At 40.6% G+C, this 18,508-nt stretch overlaps 1 protein-coding gene across 1 annotated transcript in view; it reads right to left on the bottom strand.

Annotated features, from left to right (window-relative positions):
• Positions 1–15,087, bottom strand: part of LOC139203993 (GDNF family receptor alpha-2-like) — a 46,605-nt gene extending 31,518 nt beyond the window's left edge. Inside the window, exons 1-3 of the mRNA XM_070833926.1 lie at positions 15,032–15,087; positions 13,402–13,758; positions 702–788 (exon numbers count right to left, since the gene is read on the bottom strand). Of these exons, the coding sequence (XP_070690027.1) occupies positions 702–788; positions 13,402–13,758; positions 15,032–15,083 (496 nt within the window). The 5' untranslated portion in view covers positions 15,084–15,087. The remainder of the gene's footprint in view (positions 1–701; positions 789–13,401; positions 13,759–15,031) is intronic.
• Positions 15,088–18,508: the final 3,421 nt, after the last annotated feature.

Here is an 18,508-nt window from a genome sequence, read left to right as displayed (position 1 = left end):
CCTCACAGTTATAAAACAAAGCAAGATACATCAGCCAAAAGAAAAGGAAAATGTGCTGTCTTCAGTGTTTGTAGATTGCTTTTGGCAAAAAAAAGCACAAGAAAAGAAAAAACGAGCATCCTCCAGAAATTTATGTCAGAACTGGATGAAAGAAAACAACTGAGTTTTCAAGTGACTGTAGCCTGTATCTGGCAGTGGACAGGCATTGCCCCTGTGTCCAACAATCACACCTATTGTACAACTCACTTCTCTGCACGGCATTAACCACTGTAGCTGTGCATTTTAATGAGATCTGCATTGATTAGTGATACAATGACAGTAATAACCAGTAAATCAAATAGCAGGCTATAGCAGTGTTGAGCTGATTAATCAGTAAACCAAAGAGGAAATTAAATTAAAACCAAATCAATAGCTGGGAAAAATGTGGGGTAGTACAGTTAGAGTACATAGCTGACCTCATAAGCCCAAAACAACTGTAGTATGTCATAAGACAGATCAAACGATAAACACCCAATTTATTCAAAGACCAAGGACAACTGACTGGTGGAATGCCAGTGAGGAAAGATCTCTTTAGACCACTGCGTAGTTATTTACCCCAAAGGAACCTCCATTTCACCCTTTCTGGAACAAATATTTACATAAGATTTTCACTTTTCACTGATAAAACACCATGTGTTCAGTTGAGATCAAACCTGTAATACCTGAAGAGATGGAGGCCAAGCGGAACGCATCAGGGTGGCGGTTTGGTGCTACAGGTTCATAGGGCGATGAGTCATCCATGTCTCCACCTGAAACAACAGTAAGGTTGACAAAGATTCATTAACACTCGTGAATGACCTGCGGTGCACTTTACCTTCCCAGTAGAGCAGAGCATTTGAGCATTTCCATATAATAAAATAAAAATAACACCTACAGGCCTTCACTATCAATAATCATTATATAATTACATGTAGGCGTGCAATTGAGTTCTCGTGAATTGAAAGACATACAGAGAGGTAATTCAGTTCAGTTCTGCAATGAGTATGTTTTCTTTTATTTGATGGATCGACTGATGGCATGGTTTGGATTTAAATGTGCCATTATACTGTAATGGTCTCATTTCCCAGTGTTTGACTGGCTGTGAAACTGAGGCAATCCACTATGAGCGGTTAGTTTTTCTTTTTTCATACAGAAAACAGATTGTTCATCATGGTCAAATCATCTCCTTTTGGAGAGAAAATTTGTTACTGCTGTGGTTTGATTTTGGGGAGCAGCTGAAGGACTAAAGCACGAGCAGTGCATCTTCCCTGCTAACAATGTGTTGCCAAAATTGTTTGCAAAAAAAAAAAAAATTAAAATCAAATTAGCACTCAACTGACTGAGTCTCCCCCGTGTGCCTGCTTCTCTGTGGGCCCTAATCCCGCATTTAAAATTCATAGCCATTCTGTGTGATTGAGACAAACCCTCCAGTGTGTAATAGCTTTGCATTCTGATCGCAACAGAAAGACAGTGAGGGCGTTGTGAGGTAGGTTTGGAGTCCCGCTGCTACAAATGAGAAAATCTGAAACCTGTTGGTTCAACACCGAGACAACCAATCAGTAGATCCAATCAATAGATAAAGCACATTTTGTTTATCACCATTCTCCATGGATTCTTTCGAAAAAGATGATGCAAGCTGATAAATTGTTGTCTTGTAGCTACACTGATAATAGGTACGGCTATTGTGGAAGGCATTTGTCTGTGTGTGTGTGTGTGTGTGTGTGTGTGTGTGTGTGTGTGTGTGTGTGTGTACATACAGTTCAGTGTTATTCAGGTTTTCATTCTCCTGTAAACATCTTTAATCATCAAATAAGAGTCAGAAATCAGAGAAAAACATCAGCTACGTGTTGATACTTCGCTGAAAGTGGGAATCAAGTTGAATTTGTCCTTTAAAACTAATCAAAAGCACAAGAAGATATGTACATGTGCACTGGCACACAGTAAAAGGGAATAACTAAACTTAGAAAATGTAAGGAAAAGGGAATTACTAAAAGGGAATTTTCTATCATAATTTGTCCACAGAGTAAAGAAAACCAACCTCAGACTTGTTTACATCTGCAGAGTCATTGCTTTAGGCCTAGTTCTACATCTCCCCTCTACATCAATACTGACAATCATAACAAGAAGGAGCAGCTCAGCTGGCCATTCTCTGAGCACATATAGCTATTGACATCTGGCACAGTTGTGGATTGTATGCGTGTTTGAGAGAGAGAAAAAGGACAGAGGAGGTAGAAACAGAAAATTGGAGGAGAGTAGCATCTCAAAGAGGGCAACAGAGAAAATTACCTAAATCCTGCAAGCTGGGAACATACTGTATGCGCCTTTCTTGTTTGTGTACTGAAAAACATACATGCATATGAATTTATTTGAAAGTGCTTTTCTGTTTCTTGCCTTTGCGTCACCCACATCTCCATTCCCGTCTTTGCATTTCTGTCAAGTGAGAGGGACCTGAGAGGCTGCTGGACTTGAGATCTCTCGGTATGTGTAATTACAACAATTACCTTCTGAAGCTATAGTGCTTTAGAAGCCTCTCAAGAGTTCAAGACTACCACTTACTCAGCTAACAACCACCTTAACCCTCCCTCCATGTATCTTCTCAGCAGACACACTTACGGTGTATTTCAAAAAAAGGAAAAGGAGGAAAATATTCCTCGAGAAACTATAATGCTTCTTCCAGTACATCAAGAACACTTTGTTCGGACGCTGTACGCTGTTCGGAGCAGCACTGAATACCGGATGCCCTGTCTTTTGCCAAAAGCAAAGCAGCTCGTTGTTGCTTAACATTTGTTGTTTTATTCTGACTTCTTATTGTCTGTAAAGCTTCACTTTACTGCAAAAACAGATGGGAATCAACAAGTTAAGGCACATTAAATGTCATAGTTTAACTGCAGACTTGTACAGTGTGTACTGTGTTGATCGGATAAAACAATAATGTCAAACTGCAAGAGCAGCTGTGGTTAATGAATTTTAAAAGCTTATTTATATGGATGTTACAAGCCGTGCAAATCATAAAATTTCAAAACACACTATAATGACACACCCTCAGGATGTGAAAAACCCCACAGCAGGAGACCTTGTTGTACTTTAAAAAAAACCTCTTTGACAGTCACCCTGGACCCAATTATGCATTCATAATGGAAAATTCTTCCCAGCTGTTTAGTGATAAGATGTTTTTAGCCACAGGGCAACAACTTATCACTGTAATTAAGCCTCCGTTTGACTTCATTTGCTCTGACAGTACGGAGCATGACCGGCACAGCTAAGGCAGACAATCAGGCCTTTCCCCAGTTACAGCATGAGAGGAATGCTGCTTTTAGGTGAATTCACATTCCTCTCCTTTGCCATAAGGGCTTTTATGAAGCCGTTAGGCACCATCACTCATACTTTTAATATGCATTATCAATGAGGCTAAACTCCTGAGGTGATGTAAAGTGTCCTATGGATTTTTTAGTGACATTCATGGCAAACAGTTGATGGCTGGAAGCAAAGTCAATTTTAATAACTGTCATTCACCTTGTTTTGTTTTTAAAGGTGCCCTACACTGATGTGTTCTTGTTTAATATTGATTTTATATTGTTCTCTGTTTATTATTTGTATTATTATTGTAAAACTACCTCTGTTTTTATATTAATCACGTACAAAGAAAGCTTAGCCCAGCCTGAGCAGCCTGGAGCACAGCCGGAGGTTCTCTGCAGAGTCCTGCTGGTTGTTGCATGAACTTGGCTGGTAACAAAAGGTGACTGAGCCTTTGCTGTCAGAGCTCCTAAAGTTTGCAAATGAGCTGTCAGTGGAGATAAGGCTAGCCAGAACGCTTTCCTCTTTGAGTCATGTTGAAAAAGACCTCATTTTTTTCTATAGAAATGTATGAGAGGACACATTGGAATATGAGACTTCACATTTTTATTACATTAGGATAAATGCATTAATCTTTCCCCACAACTTCCTCCCTTAATGTGCTCATTTCAACAAAGAAAAGATAAAGTAAAGTGATATCGTAAAATGCATCTTTCTTTGAATTGTGCTTAACAGAACACAAGTTGAAGCATAAATTCAGTTAACAGCTCCGCTTTTGAAGTGATATTGACATTTTAAACTCAATTTCAAACCATACAAATAGAATATTGGATTAGCTCAGAATAATATTTCAAGTCACAATTCCAATCCAGCGTGGCGTGGTGGACAAACACAGCTGAGAAAATGAGTGCTAAAAAATTTCAGCCTTCCTTTCGGCTATGAGACTGTAATGTTAATATGAATAGTTATACACCTGCTTACTTAAATCAGCTTTTTAATACCTGGGTACAGGTGCTAAATGTTGAATATGGTGTAAATCCTGCAGAACTTTAGTAAAAACGGCCATCATTTTTTACGGCACAGCAGCATATTGAGGAGAACATTAAAAACAGGCAGCAGCAGCAGCAGGGTAGCCCAATACATCAGCCTCTCCTTGCCATTTTATATTTCATATCAATATAAATTAATAGAAAAACCCCATAGTGTTGGGTGTTACAAATTTACAACAGCTTAAAAAGCCAATATTAAGCAACTTAAATATTTACTATAAACATGATCAGTGCTGCTGCAATGGTAACTGAGGGATGACAACCCAAATGATTAATATAACTGTATAAGATGCGCTTGACTCCTACTCAAGCTTTGAAATCCACCATACGGAAGAGAGAAAACGTGGATGACTTATTTCAACAAGCAACTATTTCAATTAATGATGCACAGAGTGAAACAGAGTGACAGAGAGAGAGATGGATGGAGGGGGGGGGGGGAGTAACCATGCTGAGATGACAGCCGCCGGGCCTGGTAGTTGACTTCTACGATGCACATTCATTCAGCACCGCTGTGAACCTTTCTGCCAGGAGTGAGGCCTAATGCCCACATCATGACAGTATTCACTGAGCAGAATGGCCCGTCACTCACTCTCCTGTCTGATAGAGAGCCTGAGAACTCACTCTGCTATAAAAGGCTAATCTAAACCCCGCTACCTGGCCCTCATTTCAGTCGCACTGTCACACTCTATACCAACCTCATAGTGAATGGGAGTCATCTCAGGCAGTTCACCTTACAGTATAGAAAATCATTGGAAAGATTCATGAGGACAAACAGTGCCTGTTCTGTCATCATATTTCACTGATCCTTTTCACATTTTGGGATGAAAGATGAAAGGGGAGAAAGAGAAAAGAAAAGGACGAGGAGGGGAAAAGCTCTGAAAGACCTTATTGATCACATTCAGAAGCTATCGACAGGTCTCTTCCTCTGATGATGAAGTAGCCACCTAGCGAGCACTGACCGGGTCTCCAGAGCAGGAGGGGAGAAAGCAGGGAGGACATATTCAGCATGCAGGAGCCTGCTTCCCCTATCCCCTGACATGCGGGGCAGGCTGGAAAAATGTTCTGCTTATGACAGTGGATGGCTAAGGTAATGGCCGGTGACTGCTACCATTGCTCATAGTAATGATGGTTTCACCCAGGAATACTGTGTACCTTTGTAAGCCCCCCCCCCCCATGACTCTCTCTTTCCTCCTCTTGCTCTTCCATTTGTTGTTTTTCTCTGTCTCTCTCTTAAATTTTCTTCCCCCCTCATCATCTATCTACTGTCCTGCCCTCACCTCATCTCCTCACCTCCTGTCCTCTCTCTCGCTCTCTCCATTTTTCTTCCTGCCTGCCTAAGTCTATCACGATGTGCACAGCATTCTTACACTGTCCGTTTCATGTAACTTCCCACATCATTTGGGGCCAACTTGTGGTATTAGCATGACGTAGTGACATGTTTAGAGGGTGACCTTTGCAACGCTGACGTTCATGAAAATGGAGAAAATAAATCATTCCACAAAATTGGTCTGATATTCTCGTAATTTCATGTAAAGATAGAGTCTCCTCTCAAGAGCTGGAACAGACTGGCATGGAGCACTGGTGGAGCTCTCCTTTCTCTCTATCTGCAGTGAAACTTGGCTCAGCTAATTAAACTGCCCTGAAAGGTCCTCATAAAAGATCTTCGATTCCTGCTTTGAGACCCAGGCTGTGGTCTCATAGCTGGGGCTATGAAATAATGTATGTTGAGGTGTGGAACTTATCGCTTAAATGACCAATTCTACTGCAAACCTACGAGGCTATATTCACATGAGGCCCAGGGCACAATTGAAAGAGAACCGCAGCTGCCTATACAATTTCCCTGTGTGTAGCAGCCAATGTTTCTTTCTTAGTAATTACTTCTTTTATAGATTAAAACTGCTAGACCTCATTGCCTCACAACGACACAGGCCCACTCTGAGCAGAAACCACCCATTATCCATGAAGGACGGCTGCATTGACACATTGAATTCAGCTGGCATTTTCTGTTAGAAAAAACAATTAACAGGTCACTATTAGTACCATTACTGATGGCTCAAAGACTGACATTATAACACCCTTTAGCTCTGGGGTTTAAGCCTAACAGAGCAGTACAGTAGCCTTAAGGCAAGCAAAAGCAATATAGCAATCAAGAAAGAAACCTGACACCACGCCATAGCTGCAGGCTCTTGTTGTTCAAACACATTAACACCAGCAAATAATGCTTTTTGAAATCTAAAATGCTGCAGAAATGTAGCTGCCACCACCTGCGTTTATGCATCAAAATGTTTGCTGATGGTATTTCAAGAAGTCAAGCAATACTTGATGACGGTATTGAGTCACATTGTTGTCACGCTGTGGCACTCAGCTCTGTTCTGTGAAGTGTTTTCTCAGCAGCAATCCACTGTTTCATCACAAAAATTGTCAACACTGAAACACCTTTCCAAGATTCAGGCCTCACCAGACTTGTGTAAGTGAAGACACTCATGCTGCTCGTAAGTGTCTGGACCTTGTTTGCTATAACCAGTGAAATTTACAGCAACATCTCACGGACAAAGGACACACTGCAGCTCAAGGGCCTTCCCACCAGGGCACTTTATGGTGTGTCCAGTTTGACTTGACTAAAGACTGAATAATTAACTTTTCAGTCTAAGGGTAGAGTCTTCTGTTTGCTTTCAAATAAGTGCGACATTTTCAGACTGAAGGACCAGTGAGGACAGAGAGGTGAGAGTGGTGCATGTCACTCAGTTTAACATGGTTTAAAGCCTGCGCATGAACATCTATCTATCCACCTTTATCTCTTTTAATCTGAAATTAATTTTGATTGCACACAACTGTATTCTGGCTGCAGAAAGCAGCCATTACACCAAATGTCATCTCACCATTGCTTCATGTCCTTTCAGGCCATGCCATGAATTACCTCAACTAGAAATAAAAATCGAAATAAAAATAAGACCCAAACGATTAAACTTGCAATTAAAATAGTTATTTTCTGATTTGAGATTATCTAATTGAATTAAAAATCAAATTAATCACCACTAGTTCTGTCTATTTGTCTTCTTTCTGAAATTGGCAGAGGTGAGTGAAGGGCAGGTGGCAGGTTGTTTTTGCCTTTTTAATTCACTCTCTTTTTTTTTCTATTTTATTGGCAGGTGGTGACTAACAACCGGCATCACTAGCATCACCTTTGACCAGCATTGTCTTTAAACTACAGATGTTTCATTTCTGCATGTACTTGGAGGCTTGTGGTAAAGCCTAATATGAAATACTAATAACTAAAAGACTAAAGGAGTGTCTGTAAAAACTCAATAGAGAGAGTCATGAGTTATAGTTTCTTGGGGTATTCATAGTTCTTACTGTTTTCTTACTGTGTCTTACTGCTTTACCTTGTGGCACTAATGCAGCCATTTTGTAGCTGAATAACATGAATCTCAGTGGAAGGAAAAAGAGACAAAGCGATCAAGAATGGAATTCGAAGAGGCACATCCTCCCAAGGTTGTTTTAAGCCTTTGAATGACTGATATTCTTTATTACGTATAGTGCAGCTCCTGAACTGATGAACATGGTGAGTGCGTGTGTGTGTCTTGGGGTCTTTTATTTGAAGGTCTTTTGATCTAGAAAACAAAAATCATCCAGATAAAGTTTGTTGCAATGTGCACATTTCAAATACAGTCATCCTTTATTGGAGTACAAACCTCCCAGGCTTGTAATTTGATTGATGTTGCGGAGGCAATCCCTCTTTCATTAACACATGAAAAATGTGTGGCCTGATTAAGATAAGTCTTATTCCAACCAAGTTAAAAAAGTGCAAATGCTCCTACATCAATGTAGTATGCATATCTATTAATATAAACATTTCTCTACTGTGCACCTTTTGCCAAATTATTATGTATAAATGATCATACAGTTCTTTGGTGGTTCTTGATTTCTTGAGTTTTGAATAAAACTACGAAATCGGCAACATATAAAAAAAAGACTGGTCTTAAATATGAAGCCTAACCGTGGATATGGTCCAAAAACTGTGTGTTTTTTTCATTTCACACTTAAAAATGCTAATAGATAGATAAATAAAATCTGAAATGAATTTGTTTTGATTTAAATAACAAATCTGTCTTAAGTCAAACAAATTTAAGATATTGGATTTTGTTTTTCCTGTTTGGGTTACATGATTTCTTATGTTCACAGGTAAACGTTTCACTGAACTGGTTACTACATTAACTATTTGAAGTGAAGAATATTAGTACACACACTAAATTAGGTGGTGTGATAACCTTGCCCGAGGATGTAAAGAAGAAGTATGCTGTTTGTGTAGGGCTGTTTTGGGAGCAGGGTGTTATTTCAATCCCAGTCCATACCTTGTCGACATCAGCTTTCTTTTCAGAAACACAATGGTTTAGCCCTCAAGCTTGCAGGCCAACTGCTGCCCCTGGTCAACATGGATGATAAAAAAAACATTCCAACTCGTAGCTGGAGCCTGATTTTCATATGGCTTTCTACACTTGATAATGGCCCTTAGGCTGTAGAAAAGTGGCTAAATATGTTTGTCCCCAAGCCATCAAATATTACTTTTCATATAGAGCTTATCACATTATTACAAATTACACAGGCCTTTACAATCTTTCCTCTCTTCTGTCTGTTAGTCATCCTTGTCCTTTCACTTTCTCTGTCTCTGTTCTTTTTATTTTAATCCCTGGTCCCTCGTTCTTCTTATCTTCCTCTCTCACATACTCTTGCGCTTTTTCATCTCTCCGCATTAACATGAGTAAAATAAAACTTTCAAAGATACATTGCACATTATCTAACCCCAAAACTACATTAAAACCTTGCTATTTGGTCAGCAATTGATTCTTGTAATGAAGAAGTGGCTTAGCACAATTTCGAGAAGGTCTGTTGGGATTCAGCCCTTCGTGTTTGTTTCCACAGATAGATGTTGTACATACAGTGTTTCTAGTTAACAAAAGCCTGCTTGACTGCACAATGGATCGTGATTAGATTAAAGCTGCACTGTAAGAGCTTTTCGTTTGTGTTAAAGCAGGTTTTATCTCTGAGGGCGACAGGGCCAAAACGGGACACTGCTGGGAGGCATTTATTCGGAAAGAAACACAAGCTCTGTGGATGGTATAGTGCAGGCGCAGGAGGTCTCTATCCTTGACAGCCAGACACTTGCATGATGCATTCAAACACAAACACTTTGACTGATGCAGCTATTTGATGGGGAAAGAAGAAAGAGAGTGAGAAAGAAACACTGAGGGAGAACAGAAAGATCATTACAAAAGAGAAACTAAAAAAAAGGAGAGAAAGACAGGAAGGGAGACAGAAGGCCTGGGGAGCATCCATGTCATTACATTTCCCTTGAACTCATGTCAGGGACCCTCTGCTGCCATCAGTGTGATGAAGTGTAGCTGGTGCTATGAGCAGTCCGCCTGGCGAATCACTTCACGGATCACAACACAAAAGCCCAGAATGCTCAAAGCTCACAGACTTTGCAATGTTTCCACCACTGCCCCACGTGTCAAAACAGCTGAGTACATTATGTCCTCCATGTTTACATGGCATGACACTTGACATCATGAGACTTCGGCCACTTGTACAAGCATGGAGCAATGTCACTCTTGGGTTAAAGGGATATTTCAGTTTTTTTTAAGTGTGGTTGTATAAGGCACTTACCCATAATCAGTGTATTAACTGAGGGACAATGTTGATTGGTAGGCCCCCAGTAGACAGGATTAACAACATGGATGTTTAACAATGTACTGCTGTGGTAGCAGCAAAATGTATTTTAGCCACCTAAATAAGTCCCACCTAAAAAATTAAATGTATGTTTGTGTACACGGTATTCAGAGTATTTTCACTGGTTTACATCACCATCAGATAGCTCCATTGATGAAAACAGCATTTGTACATGGGAGTTGCTTGCCTTCAAAACACTAAAGTCACTCAATAACACAACAGGCAGCAATAGACAAGCAACTACCATGTTCTGCAAAGCAAAACTAATATTTTTGTCAGTGGAGTCTGGTGGTCTTGAGTTACCCATCAGAAAGAACTGTCTGATGGCAAGTTGAAATGGTGAAAGTATTCTAAATATAGCATACACTGATATTGAAGTTTTTTCTTCTTCACAGTGGTGGTAATACACTGACTATGGTTCAATACGTCATACAACACTACTTCATAAAATCCAAACTACCCCTTTAGTATAATTATCTGAGAAAAGGGAAGAAATGTTTAAATCCTTAAAGGCAGAAATGATAGATGGACGGACGGACGGACTGGCACATTTTTGCAGAATACAGAATAGAAGACCTAAATCAGTGGCAACTTTGTATGCCAAGCACAACTTTTCATATCTTATTAGGTCATTCCAACTCAAAATCAGATATTTTTTAGAACTGGGCAGTGAAGGAAATGCTTAGATTTTTTTGATCTACTGCTTTGAGTTCTTGTTTGTATAGTGATTCAAATAGTTTCAGCTACAGGCCAACTACAGCTGGTCTGTAACCAGCTTGTTAATTGATGAAATTCATAGAATCTTGGCAGCCTGTGAAGGAGTGTTAATGGACGTTGGAATCCATTAAGACTCCAAGATATTTTAATTCACTCACTCATCAACCTGAAATTGTTCAAGTGCTACTGATTTGGAAGGGTCCCTAGTAAATCTCCTGGTTTTGCAAAAGAAAATGTTGTCTGTTTTAGACACATTTAGTTGGAGGCAGTATTCTTTCAGCCATGTTGTGACCCGAGCCATTGAACTAGAGAGTGTGGCCACATCTGCTTTAGTTCTGCCATGTACGTATAAAACAGTGTCATCGGTGTACCTTAATGTTTCAACTTCTGGAAGGTCATTGATGTATACACTAAATGGAGTGGACCAAGAATAGATCCTTGCGGTACACCACAGGCAACTGCCTTGACAGGATCAATGATTATTTACGTAAACTGACTGAGACCAGTTAGTCAGGAATGATGCCACCCATTTCACTGCACGAGAAAAGAAAAGTTACATTTGTATAGCTTACCTAGAAGAACTTTGTGATTAACAGTGTCAAAACATCTCTTGAGATCAAGAAATGCAGCACCTATTTTCTCTGAAAAGAGACAATTAGCCATCTCTGTTGAGTGTTTGGGTCTGAAGCCAAATTGCATTGGGTGGAGAGACACAGAACTGTTATTGAGATGGAAAGTGCTTAGCTACCCATTTCTCAGCAACCTTGGATACTGTCGGGAGAATGCCAAAATACACATGGAAAGTGGGTCTCTAGATTTGAAGATTGGAATGACAATAGCAGATTTCCACAATGGATGTTGAGAGGTTGAAAAGTTGAGGGTGGAAGTAACTGGATTAACCAATCCTGAACCAAGGTCTTTGAACATAATTGTATTCACCCCAAGAGCATTTTTTACCATTTAAGGTTAGAGGGACTTGATGATTTTTATGGGTTCTGGCTCAGTGATGTTTTTACAGTAAAGGCAGGCTCTACTGTGGTTGCTGTGTACAATCTCTCCTGGTTAACAGACAGACTCTAGAAAATATCCCTCACAGAGTCACCAAAGGCCTCTGCTATTTCCCTTGAGAAGTTTCCGGTTAGGTTCATTTCAAATGTTTCTCTAGTATTGTGGCGTTGTCCTGCCAGTTTTGATAACTGATTCCAGGTCATTTTAGCATTTTCTCTGGCCTCATTTATAGCTGTTACAGTAAAGTTTGCCTTGACATTTCTAATCTCCTTCACCATCTTCTTCCTTACACTTGCACAGTGATGCCTGTCATACTTGCGGTATTGTTTTGATGGCAGTTTTTAAACCAAGGCCACACTCTTTTATCAACTTTAATGTTGCTTTGCTGGAGTTTTGATCCATTTCTGAGTGTCTGTTTAGCTGACAAGGTAAATATGGTATATTAAATAGGGTAGATAGTGAATGGTCAATGTTTGCTGCATCCTAAGTGTTTGTTGGCATAGTTGTTTTGCTGGTTTCATGGACTGGCCACTAAATCCAAAGCAGCACTTTTGGGAAAATCAAAAGGTGCCGTACATAGCCCAACTGGCTTTAAGAGAGTTGCTAAAGACATATACTTGTGGAGAGCTGTACACCCCTGCCACCGGCCACCACGACACTCCTCATCCATTAGCCCGATCCCTAGGGCACGACATCTCTAGCATCTCTGACTCAGTCAAATTTGTGTTGATACAAAACGCTGTCTTTTTTGCCCTTAAGGATGAACCAAAAGTCCAGGAGGCTGCTTTTTGTTCTTGCAATGTAAAAACTAGAAGGCCTCAATGTTACAACAAGAGTGCTATTTTATGTCCTGCATAAGTGGACACATAAGGGCCACTAAGCTATACGAATGCAACCTAATTACATGGTAATATGGAACACTTTAGGTGAAAACCAATAAGTCTACCATAACAGGTCTACGTAATGTAATCCCATTATAGATCCATTACCTTCGAGAGGGTGGTGAAAGTAGGAAAGCATATATTTTTCATCAGGGGCTTCTGGGTATAACTATAAGAGGGCATCAGGGAATAGGGCATCATCAATGGGTGTGGTGTACATCCTTCTTGCCTTTGCCCGGAAAGTATACTGGTGCTTGAGATTGGAAGATTCATCTAAAATGAATGTTATAATGCCAAAGAAAGCACTATGTCATACACATAATATCAAGAGGGATGTGTTGCACAGACACAGACTATTTATTGCAGCAATGTGCATGTATCTGCTTGTACATGTGAAACACTGTACATGACCATGAGGCTCACACGGCACCCTGTTATACAGACTCTGTAACAAAACCATTGAAGGTGTTGTAAGCTGAATTCACAGCTACAGAGGAAATATGGAGGGAAACAAATGACACTGAAGACCGAGATAACAAGCTGACTGTGAAAAATGTTGAAAAAGCAAGTGCTAATTTCACATGAATACATTTATAGCTTTACAAAGAGGCTCTATCACATTACAGGCTCTGAAATTGCCACACATTAAAACATGAGGTGATATGAATTTTGTGAGACAGAGAATTGCAAAACCATCTGGCTCCTACCTTCAGTGAGTCCCATGTGGATGGTCCAGTAGTTCTGCAGACACTGCAGCTCCTTCTTCATGCCCCTCTTGCAGCGGCAGTCATACAGAGGACTAACCAGCAGCACTTCCAAGGCAGCCTGGCACTCCCTGTTGTTGTCCAGCATGGCTTCCTTCTCCTTGCCCACAAGGCACTGGCGCATCACCCGGTACCGAGAGCTGCAATAAGGGTTCTGGTTGCACATGTCACTCGCCTGGATGCAGTCCACCCATTCTGGCTGTGCCCCGGGCCCAGACCCGGTGCCCGGAGATCCTGGTGAGCCGTTGGCCAAAGACATGGACAAAGCTGAGGGACCTTCCCAGGAACTTGCTGCCTCATCTAGGTGGGGACAGGAGGACAGATGTGGGGGTGACAAGAAAAAGGGAGGCTCAGAAATTGTACATTTATGTGTAAGGTATTTTGTGTTTGTGTGTGTGTGTGTGTGTGTGTGTGTGTGTGTGTGTGTGTGTGTGCAAGTACAAGCACATATCGTAAACCTGCTTTCAATTTTATTTTGTTTGTTGTGGGAACAATAGACAGTTTTGATGGTTTATGACATACCCATGTATAAAATGGCACCTTTAAGCACAAGTTACATTTTTCACGGTCCCCGTGAGTCTTAAAGGCCACATCTCTATAAGACGTCTCATTATGTCTCATTTACTTTACAGTCAGTGATTTATCTCTGCTTACATCAACTCACTTTAATGCATCTAACGCCTCCAAAACAAGTTCGGCTGCAGCCTTCAGTTTCCTATTAAATCTAATTAAGATTTGATCATTGAGGAATATCTAATTATCTCATATCAAACGAGCACCTTAAAGATGTAAACCACACTTATTCCACATCTGGGTAGGCAGAAAAATGAGCTCAAAACGAGTGCACAGTGATCCACAGAGCAGAGATTCGGGTGTTGCAGTTTGACAGGAGTGAAGACTTCAAACGCACCTTCACACAAACCAAAGTAGAGACAGTTCTGGTGAAATGACAAGAGAGACCCCTTGTGGTGATCTTGAGCATTGAGCTCGGAGGAGAGGGGCACTGCATCAGTATCAGAGAGCAACGGGTAAGGAAAGTGCAACATGAAGTTAACTGTAAAAATATTTGATCAGTCAGATGATTTTAAGCACTTGGTGGCGTTTGTGGACGACGCTTATAATGATAATTATGTTGCTGATGATAATGATGATGATGATGATGATGATGGCTTTTCTCATGTTCATGAGAGTCAAACTGAAAAGAGATTTGCCCATTATTGACTAAAAACTGGACTGTGCTGTTACAAGTCCGAGCTTTGTAATCCTACTGTGGAAGCTGTGGTTGCTTAATGGATCCAATGGAAGTGATTCACTCGCATCGACCAAGTTCGGTCTGTAGCAATGGGTGACAATTAAACATAATCTAATCAAACCATCCGACCATTTTACCGCACGTAATAATTAAAAAAAAAAGCGGAATAACCTTGAGCCCTCCAACAACTCCTGCATGAGAAAAGTGGACACAAAGGCTTCCAGAAAATGCTCCCTGACAATAATAATGTCAGAATTTATCCCTATGACACAAACATTTTACGCACAGTTGCACGTGTTATTACCATATTTCACTTCTCACCTAGGGACAGAAGAAAGATGTGAACGCACATCCACACGGTGACAGACTTCATATTGGACTCAGCGGCGAGAGAAATGAGTTAGGGATCCAGTAAGACTAATATTTCCAGTTTGTGAGAGGTTAATTCCGGATCCTTGACCCAGGCACAGGCTAACTGTAAAAAAAAATCAATATCCTCATTAAAGATGCGCCTCCGCCAAAAAAAAATCCTCGACTCCAAATAATAATCCACGAAGTCTTTTTTTTCTTTTTCTTTTTTTGCCAATATTAGACTAACCCCGACACAGGAAAATCCTCTGATGTGGAAAAAAATAAAAAATCAAATGCCAATAAGTCAATCATTCAATCCATGAAAGCAGTTTCTCGGGGTCCGTCTGCGCTGCGTTCATACCGACAAACTACTGAGACTTGATCTCTCCGCATTACAAGGGCTCAGACTGCCCGCTCCAATAGTCCCTTGGAGACAGTTTGTCCCTAAAACATCCCTTAAACTGGCGTCAAATAATCTGTCAGCTATGCCAATATATCTAACGAGGTAGAGGAACTCATCTGAAAGTGCCACAAAACGCTGACGGGATTTTTTTCTCCCACCACTGGCTCCCTCAAAAATCTGTGCGCTCCTCTGGAGGGAGTGAACGCTTCTTTCGCACTGACTGCATGTGTGTCGAGGCATCGCAGCGCTTTATACAGAAGAGTTTCTGCGCGCCAACAGAGGGCGCTGCAGGCGGGTGCTCTCATTGGAAAACGCGGGACTCGGTCACATCGAGGCCCAATAATAACTGTTACCCTATAGAAAAATCACCACGATGTTCCTGTAATTTTCCTGCAGGGAGCTGTGGAGAGGTGCACCTGTGGTTCTCAGCAGTGAAATTATAGTGACCTCACTTGGCCTGTGTGCTATTTCTTTGATCTCCTGGGGTATTGCTGTGTGATTCTCTGTGATGGCTTATGCGTTTTGTGAAACAATTTCTGTGATGCATGTATAACATCCTCCTCACGCGATCACTCTCTCTTTCATAAGGGTCTTTGCAGTCTTGCTCAGCATACAGCTGCAGGAATGATGATGCCACGACTGCAGCACATCAAGGAAGGATTTAGGAAGCAATAATAAGTGTGGCTACTTGCACTCTTAGCAAGAATATCCAGTCACTCTGCACATAGTGAGTCTTTTATTAAAGTATTTAGCAAGGCCACTGGGGCAATTTCCTTTTTGCTGACACCGGGGCTTCTTTCCCACAACCCATGGAGAGTGGCAGATGATTTTTAGGGATATGGGTTCAAGGGTGAACACAACAATGATGGTGAAAATGTCGTCATTCATTTCAACAATACCTCAAACTTCACATGACATCTGTGTCTCCTCCGATTGAAAGAACGATTAAAAAGCGGGCACAATGCGTCCTATTATATTTGTGCTCAGAGGAAATAAGCCCACAACCCACTGGCATTTTTCAATGTGGCTTCGCATTAAACAAAATGACTTTGTTGTGCATCATCGCTTAAATAGTGCCTGGAATGTCATAAATCTTTACAAATCTTGAAAACAAAGTCTCTATTTAGAGGCTCTGACAGTGACAAACTGCAAGGCCACTGGCTCATAATGATGTTTGACTGTCAGCCCAGGCTTCCACCCAAGAGGGAAAAGAGCTCCCTGTTATAATGGCAAAATCAGCCTCATTCTGCCTATATTGGCCCGGGCTTATTCCCTTCTCCCCCCAGAGTTTGAAGGCTCTGTCATTATGAGGACACTGAAAAGCATCAGCACCATGAATGTATCCTGCGTCGGTCCTACAGTAGTGCTGCCCAGACTGATACGGCCTATTCTTCAATTGTTTTTGAGCTGAATTGCACTTCTCAACTCAGAGTGGCAAATTTGTGCCTTCTTGAGCAACTGTTTCCAAAACCAGACCAGTTTTCTTCTTTAATTTTAGCGAAAAAGGCATTTAACTATTCAAATAATTTGTCACTGAATAGCAGAGCATGCAACTTTATACTTCTAGTCCACCACATCACAATGAGAGACGTAACTACCTTTATATGACAGCTTTAGTTACTAGTTAATTTGCAGACTTACAAATTATGAATCAACTACTAAGTTATCTACTAAATTATGACATATTTTGTAGGTTAAGCTACCCAGCAGTATATGATGTAATTAAGATTAGCTCCGCCTGCAACATTAAAGTGATGAACATAAATAATGCATCAATAATTATTGATTATTATTATAGCATGATGTGTACAACTGTAAATGATTCTGAAATGGGTTATTCTGCATTATGGGTACAAAGTATATTTTGATAACATTTATATTTTTACCGAAGTAAAAGATCTGAATATTTCCTCCACCACTGCCGAAGATTCATAACTGTATAAAGTTTACAGTGGCTTTAGCTCAGGAGGAAAAGGAATTTTCTAATAAAAGAAAAAGAAAAATCAAGAGAGAAACATCAGCTGCAAACACAGTGAATAAAACAGTTACATTTGCATTGTAGATTCGCATTCAGGCATCACATTATTTCCATCCATGCATGCAATATGGGTAAATCTTCTCATCACATTTTTTTTTCTTGAGCCACGCTGTCGGGTCCATGGTGGCAGTTTATTCCTGTTGACATTGCATGATTCACCCCCTCCCTGGGTATTTAATTGCTCCATTCTGACTTCATAAAGCATCTGCAGTTTTTTAAAGGTGTACGTGTAATTAGAGAGAGCAACGCGCACACGCACACACCCCCACACACACACACACACAAACACACACAGCTCCATACTCATACACTAAGCATTTATTTATGTACACTGGAGAAAATGCTTGCAGACACACATGCATGCAGATGCACATAATCTGTATGTCAGATAACCATGCTCACACAAGACCGTGAAGATGGGGAATGACAAATCTGGATATGGATGACATTGTTCTCACTATTGAGGGGAATCTGCCTGCCTCTGAGAAGTGTGTCTAATATGGTGAATATAGATGATATCATTATGAATTCATGGAATATGAAATAATGATACAGATAACAGTCAAAGTTAGGACTTTGTGCAATAACTTGTGCTTAGTGAGACAGCAGAGGGGTTTGAGAAGGAGATCATGCTAACTCTTGTGGGTCAAATAAGAGCTTAGGCAGTCTGAAACTGTCACCTTGAAAGCAGGACAGGCAAAGTTGCATACAAATGTTGTGCATGCAAGTTTATTTGTTCATATGAGCACCTGTGTAAGTGAGTGTGTTTTTCAGAATGACTGCAGTTAGTGTGCTTGGCTACCATTCAGACCCCGACCCAGGAGAATCCAACACATTTAGCAATCAAAATGTTAACTATCTCGAATAACACCTTGAATGAAGCATTGATCCTCATCCTTAATGTCTCATCTAATAATACTTTAAATTAAAAAGGTGTCAGGCAACATTGATAAGGGTTTGCTTCACCTCACAGCTTTGCAAGCACAAAATTTAACTTGAGATTTAT

This window comes from Pempheris klunzingeri, chromosome 7, assembly GCF_042242105.1.
Source record: "Pempheris klunzingeri isolate RE-2024b chromosome 7, fPemKlu1.hap1, whole genome shotgun sequence".
NCBI lineage: Eukaryota > Metazoa > Chordata > Actinopteri > Acropomatiformes > Pempheridae > Pempheris > Pempheris klunzingeri.
The sequence above is the reverse complement of the archived record's forward strand: the minus strand, read 5'-3'. Positions and strand labels throughout refer to the sequence as shown.